General features: G+C 37.1%; 1 protein-coding gene across 1 annotated transcript in view; it reads left to right on the top strand.

Moving 5' to 3' along the window:
* Nucleotides 1-3,816, top strand: part of LOC102027021 (zinc finger protein 709-like) — a 19,456-nt gene extending 15,640 nt beyond the window's left edge. The window contains exon 5 of the mRNA XM_013509356.1: nt 737-3,816. Within this exon, the coding sequence (XP_013364810.1) occupies nt 737-2,639 (1,903 nt within the window). The 3' untranslated portion in view covers nt 2,640-3,816. The remainder of the gene's footprint in view (nt 1-736) is intronic.
* Nucleotides 3,817-7,860: the final 4,044 nt, after the last annotated feature.

Consider the following 7,860-nt stretch of genomic DNA (forward strand, 5'->3'; position numbering starts at 1 on the left):
ATGCCCATCATTATATGTATGGGTAAAGAGAATATAGGATAGGCCCAACATGGTGGTACCCCCTTATTATCCCAGCACTCTGGTAAGGCGAGCCAGCAGGATGACAAAATGAAGTTTACCCTTTGCAAATTAATGATCTATGAGAATCTCTCAAAATAAAAAATAACTGGAAATATAATTTAGTGCTAAGACTATTGTTTGATACTGAACACTAAAAAAAAATGTGCTAAGTATTCAGCTGTAATAAAGAGTAATGTCATATCTTTTGCCACAAAATAGTTGGTACTCTATCTTATTTTGTTAAAAGAAGTCAGACACAAAGTGAATTATCTCACATTTTATTTTATATAAGTATGTACATATCATGTATTAGGGAGTAAAATTGAGAAATGATAGAGAACAGAAAGACTGATTTGTTAGAGATGGGAAAGATGACCTGGATATGAAGAAAAGGTGAGACTGACAGGACACAAGTGTCAAAAACTATGAATATGTGACATACATATGCATCAATGACCAAATTGAATTAGACCTTATATATTGCAAACATACATCAATTTAAAATTCCCAAATAAATAACATCACTTGGAAAATGGGTGTTTAGGTGGCATCTTCCATTGTTTTCAGACTATTCTCAAAATTTCTTAGCAGGCACCCAGCCAGAATTTATCCTGGTAAATTACTGATATGGAGGATTTTTACTGTGATTGATATTTTTCTTCTTTTGTGTTTACAGCAGTGAAGAAGTATCAAAATGCAATCAATGTAAAGCTTGGAATCAACATGAAAAAATATTTCTTCGGACTCCACATGCTAATGTGGACATGCAACAAGCTGCTGTAAAGCCAACTGAAAGCCTTGCTTATAGAAAGCCCCTGATTGGGCATTTATCACTAAAAGTACCCATTTTACCTCAGACGGGAATGAAGCCAGATGAGTATTTTGGATTTGATGACAAGCTGAGTAAATGTAATGAAGATGGAAGAACCTGCAGTGATCTCCAGTCCTGTCAGAAGCATGCAAGGAGAAAGACTGGAGAGACGCCCTATCAGTATGAGCAATGTGGAAAAACCTGCTCTAAACTTGATGCAGGAACTCACCCTGGAGAGAAGACTTTTGTAGGTAAGAAAAGATTTGAAGCCTCTGTCACACCCAGTGGTGATCAAATCCATGAAAGAAATCGCAGTGGGTGGAAACCCTATTTGTGGAAACAATATGGGAATGTTTTTATTTCTTCTCACCTTATTCAAGAACACGAAAGACAACATGTGGGAGAGAAACCCAATGTATCTAAGGAACATGTGAAAGCATTAGCTCATAGTAATTCTTTTCACAGACATGAAATAACTCAGACTGGGGAAAAGCCCTATACATGTAAGCAATGTGGAAAAGCATTTACGAAGTCCAGCCTTTACCGAATACATGAAAGAATTCACACTGAGGAGAAATTATATGTATGCAAACAATGTGGGGAAAACTTCAATACTCAGAAATATTATAAAATTCATGAAAAAGTTCACATGGGAGAGAGACCTTATGTATGTAAGCAATGTGGGAAAGCATTCAGTACACAGAGTAGTTATAAAATGCATGAAAGAACTCACACTAGGGAGAAACCCTATGCATGTAAGCAGTGTGGGAAAACATTCACAACTCAGCGTTACTGTAAAGTACATGAAAGAAATCACACTGGGGGGAGACGCTATACATGTAAACAATGTGGAAAAGTATTCACTACACAGAGTTACTGTAAAATACATGAAAGAAGTCACATGGGCAGACTCTATGCATGTAAACAATGTGGGAAAACTTTCAGTACTCAGAATTATTGTAAAGTGCATGAAAGAAATCACTTTGCAGAGAAACCCTATATATGTGAACATTGTGGTAAAGCATTCAAAAAACAGAATTCCTGTAAAATACATGAAAGAATTCACACTGGGGAAAAACCCTATGTATGTAAATACTGTGGGAAAGCATTCAACACACAGAGTTCCTGTAGAATACATGAAAGAATTCATACTGGGGAGAAACCTTACGTATGTAAGCAATGTGGGAAAGCATTCAGCTCATATAGTAACTGTCGAAGCCATCAAAGTAGTCACATTGAGGAGAAACCTTATATGTGCAGGCAGTGTGGGAAAGCATTCTCTAAAAAAGTTTATTATCAGATACATGAAAGAACTCACACAGGTGAGAAACCTTATGTATGTAAGCAATGTGGAAAAGGATTTGCTAACACATACGCACTTCGCATTCATAGACGAACCCACACTGGTGAGAAGCCCTATGTATGTATCCAGTGTGGAAAAGCATTCACCACACGCAGTAACTTACAAGTACATAAAAGTACTCACAGTAGCGAGAAACCCTATGTATGTAAGCAATGTGGGAAAGCATTCACCACACACAGTTCCTGTCAAAGCCATGAAAGAATTCACACCGGGGAGAAACCCTATATATGTAAGCAATGTGGAAAAGCATTCACTACACACAAATGTTGTCAAAGACATGAAAGAACTCACACTACAGAGAAACCCTATATATGTGAGCAATGTGGAAAAGGATTTGCTAGCACATATGCATTCCTTAAACATAAACAAATCCACACTGGGCAGAAACCTTATATATGTAAGTAATGTGAAAAATACTCAGCACCCACAGTACCTGTCAAAGCTATGAGGAATTGACACTGTGTAGAAACCCTCTCTAAGCAATGTGGGAAGGCATTAACTACGCACAGACATTGTGAAAAACATGAAAGAACTCACAGTGGAGAGAAACTGTGTGTAAGCAATATAGGAAGTCATTCACTACACACAAATATTGTCAAAGACTTGAAAAAAACCCCACCAGAGAGAAACTGCATGTCAGCCATGTGGAAAAAGTTATGCTAGTGAGTCCTCATTGTATAGACATAGATGATCTCACACTGGGGAGGAACCCTATACATAAAAGCAGTGTGGGAGAAAACATTAAGTGAACACAGGTTTTTATCAGCTACATAAAAGAAGTCACACTAGGGGAAACTTTATATATATAGACTTATTTTGAGAATCCTATGAAAATTCCTCATGTAATGGACACCTGAAAAATTCGATGTCAATATTTCTTCATAAAGTTTTTGGAAAATACACTCCCAGATGGAGATACCCTAGGATATATTTCTAGTGTGTTTTTGAGCCAATCACTTGTAAGTATCTGAACTATGTACCTGTAGTCTTTACTATAAAAAAATAGTACATAATAATTTCTGTGTAAGCCATTGTCTTTGAACTTAACCTATATTATCTTGTAATTAAACCTGTGAATTGAAAGGTATTTCATCACTTGCAAGTAGGGTTAGTGATTATGTAGTTTTAATTTTGCTTTGTGTTTACTATTTGGAGGTACAGACCATTAAAATATACTTTGTTAATTGTTTTTTTTCTGATGGGATTTCTTAGTGTATAAACTTCATATTTTGTGTAAAAAATAATTTTGAGTTTGATTTTATAATATATATGTATACATATTTAGAGACATGTGAATGTGTGTTCGGACAAAGTTTACTGGCCACACAACTTGTAGATTAGTAAATGTTTTGTTTTTCATATCCTAAGAACCCATACTGCACATGTCCCAACATAATTATATTGTTTCAAGAATATAATTTTTGCCTATTGCACGTTCATGTTGGTGTTAATATTATTATTTACATAAAAATATGTTTTCTTACCATTAATATTTTGCTTTTCATGCTTATATTGTATTTTCTAACCAGTAATTTTAATATCACTTGTACCAAAAAATAAACCATACTGCTGTGAGAGTTTCTGATTGTGATAGATCAGATGGACCATAACTTGTCTGTAAAAGTGTTTCATGAATTTTAATCATGTATCAGTAAGTGCTCATTAGAGAAACATTTAATGTGAGATATACAAAAGTATAAGAATTTACAAGATTGGTTTAAAATGGCTTCCCACACAATCAGATGTGGAAGAGTGCAGAAGGTCTCTCTGTGCACTGCATATCCAAATAACCCAGTTGAGGGCCTGGAGCCCACTGTCGAGTCCCTGTGGTCTGAGCTGGAGGCTGAAGAGACTGTGCTGGAAAGCAGGAGATGACTTGAAAGGTAACAGTGAATACTGGTGCTCCTCCACAAAAACATAAGCAAGCCATCCTTTTTCATTTCTTTCAGATAGCATTCTCACAGCAATCCTCCCTTGGGTTCGTTTTCCAGACCCACAACTTTGTTGAACAAATATAATTGTGCATATAGTACTCAAGTTGACACAATTAATTCATTATAAAAATCCACCCCTTGATAATTTCACAACCACACACATTTCTTTAAACTATAGTTTCCAGATAAAAAGATGAGTACATAAATATGCCTCATATAACTATGCTCACTACAAATGGAAACACACCAATTCCTGCCCAAGAATAGAAGGGATGTTTTCTTTGGGTGATGCTTACTCCTAACATTTTATAACTAGAACCCTATGACATAGGTTTAACAAGACTTAACCAATAAAATTATATTACATGGGAAGCATGCTAAGCAAAAATGATTACAGTTTAATCCTTATTTCTATAGCTGATCATGGTGTCATAGCTGATGTTTAGAATTACCTTGTATTAGTCATTCTAGTCTTCAGCTAGCCACATCAGCAGGTCTTGGTTCTTTCCATGGTGTGCTGACTCTTCATCCATGAAGCTTCTGGCCCATGTGACATTCTTTCTGGATTGGTTCATTATGAGATGCCATAACGGACCTCCTGCACTCCAAGTACATTCTTTCCTGCATTGTGGAGCAATAGTCATTTCCCTTTGACAGTCTGGTTCAATCACCCTTCTCAACACTTTAACTCCCTTTTTAGTTTCTTTCCTCTGAGTCAGGAGACCAAAATGATCAGGGGGAAGTCCTCGCTTCCAGTTCATAGGTGTCATTGTGCTTCCTGCTTCCTGCCTTTCCCTGGTCTGGAACAAAGATTTCTTTCTAAGCTGGTAGAGCCTAAGGTCATGAGAACAGGGTACAAAATTGTGCTAGTGGATCACTAAAAGTAATGGTGAGTCATTCCACTTATACTTCCACCCCTTCATTCCTGGACATACGAAACCTGGCTATGGAAGACAGTACCACATAGTGGTTGCTGATTCAAAGAATGTACAGCTTTTGGAGAACCTTGCCCCAGCCCTGGAAGCTATTGCCGCCTATTTGGTTTTTGTTTTCTCTCTACAGTATCTTTCAGATCACTTTGTTAAACTTGTTTGATTTCCATGAATTCCTTCCATTTTTCTTTGTCATGAAGGTATTTTCTCAGTTCTAACATGATTCTGCATGATACGTCGATCGGGGTTGGAAGTTATTTTCTTTCAGGGCTTATAATACTGCACTCTAAGCTCTCCTTGAGTTAAGGGTTTGTGTTGAGAAGTTTGCTGTGATTCTGATGGGCTCTCATTTATAAGTGATTTGTTTCTTTTTTCTAACAGCTTTTAAAATTCTATTGTGCTGAATTTCTTAAATATTGATTATCATGTGGCTTGGTGATTTATTTTGTTCATGACTATTTGGAGTTCTGTATGTATTGCTTAACTATATGCTATTCTATTTCCATGCTTGGGAAGTTTTCTGCTATTACTCTGTGAACAGGTTTTTTTAAAATGTCATTTGTACTGTCTGTGGCTTTGTCATTGACTGTAGTCAACCTTATGTTCTTCTCTGCATCATGTTGCAGTTGTTGTATTGTTTTTTCATAATTCCTTTTTATTTTTAAGACAGCTTTATTTGATTCCTAACTGCACTACTGACTTCTAGGTCATATATTCTATCTTCACTTTCTTTCATTCAGTTTTGCAATATTTCAGTGGAATTTAAATTTCTTGGATATCTATTTGAATGTGATTCATGCATTCCATTTCTTTCCTGTGTTGGGCATTCATGTGTTCCATCATTTTTCTTTGCTCCTCTCTTTTTAAAATCTATGTCTACTCTAGTTTTGCTGAGCAAGTCCTTCATTCTGGTCATCATTTTTTTTTGCCTGTGAAGTTATTTCAGTTCTGATTTCCTCCCTAACCTCTCTTTCCCTATATATATATATGGTGTCAATTTACCAACCAAAGAAACAGACTGGCAGAATCAATCAAGACAAGACACAGAAGCAAAGTGCAATCTCAGACTTCCTGCCTACCCACAACAAATGCAGGGTACAAGATAGGGGAATTCAGAAGCCATCACCCTGAACTTACTGGAATGATACCAATACACACACACACACACACTATATATATATATGTAGTGTGTGTGTGTGTTACATAGTGTGTGTGTGTATGTGTGTGTGTGTGTGTGTGTGTGTTTTCTAGAGCCTCATTCATTTGCTTTGTTGTTAGCACTTCAGAGAGGCCAGGTTGGTTCCTTTCAGATCATTCTACCTCATTCCACCTTACATTTGCTTTGTAGAGCTGGACGTTTGGGATTGCATCTTGTTAAGTGTCTTCTCTTTTTCTATTTTTTAAGTTTAATTCCTGGGTTTATGCTTGTAAATTGTCTATAGTTAGTAGCTTTACTGCTAGTATATAGAGCCCTGAGGAGATGACTAACTCTCAGAGGTATCTTGCAGATGGTTTTTAGGTTTTTAATCTGTTGCAAAATCTTACCTCTTCAGTTTATTGGGGATGAGAAGTTGCTGCCTACTTGGTCCAGCCCTTGGTTCTTTGGCAATGGCCCACAGTATGTTGTATGATCATTAGGTAATCTCAGTCATGGAATACCAGGAAGAACAGCTGGTTAGAACAGTTATATCACTTTGATAAAAGTGGTACAATCAATAATAAAATAGCATCGAATACAGTCTAGGAAATAACAAAGTGAGATAACTACTAATTTGTCACCTTTAACTGCATTCTAGGGGGCAGTGAATCTTAGCATATTGTTTTAGATAAAATAGTTTTGGTAAAAGCCTGCATGGTGCCTTGGGAAGCCTCCCAGGACAGTGTAAGAGCTAATTCCCCACATCAACACTGCCCAGGAATGTCTCCCCGAGATAAGGGAGCACCTAGGCCTAGGTGACCCTCTGTGACCCTGCCTGGGCAGTTCCATCTCCTGGCCCTAGATAAACATTGTAACCATAAAGGAAATGTATGCTTATCTAAAGGGGGACATATAGAACAGAGTACAGAAAGTATATAGCATTGTGGTTGGGCTCTTGACTGGAGCCTGACCCGGTTACATGGCACAAGGAAAACAACATGTGGCCAGGGCTACAACATTCCAATCTGTTACCATGGAAACCAAAAATGTATATAACCTGGGAACAAAGACAGGTCCCCGCCCACTTCCTGGACTTGCAAGTCAGGATGAGAGGTGACCGGTCTAAATTAAAACGTTGTCTGTTCTCTTTGGTCTCTTGCGGAATACAGCCCGAATTTTTGCCGTAACAGCATGAACTAGATTTGTGGTTATATAACAAAATCTAAATCAAACCCGAAAATTGTATGCAGTAAATGTGCCCTCAATATACTGATTTTGCCCTCAAGGGAGAAAAAAGAGATCAGGGAGAAAAATGGAGAACTAGAAGAAGAGATTAAAACCAAGCCTGGAGGACAAAGGAAGATCACACAAGCTTTGCAGATCTTGTACAGAATACAGGAAGGAAGGAAAAAAAAAACAAAAAAAAAAAAGGGAACTATAGAACAGAATCACAACCACAAAAAACTAGAAACTACATTCATACTCATACAAAAGATCAAACAATGAAGTAAAGAAAAAAACAAAACCAAGGAAGAGCAAAAGAAATGTCCACTTCAAGGCATGACTCTGCTGTCATGGTAGACAGTATGTGGAGACAGACTCCAGATCTGTGTTGATTTATC

The sequence above is a fragment of the Chinchilla lanigera genome, unplaced genomic scaffold (genome assembly GCF_000276665.1).
Source record: "Chinchilla lanigera isolate Chin_1 unplaced genomic scaffold, ChiLan1.0 scaffold00168, whole genome shotgun sequence".
Classification (NCBI taxonomy): domain Eukaryota; kingdom Metazoa; phylum Chordata; class Mammalia; order Rodentia; family Chinchillidae; genus Chinchilla; species Chinchilla lanigera.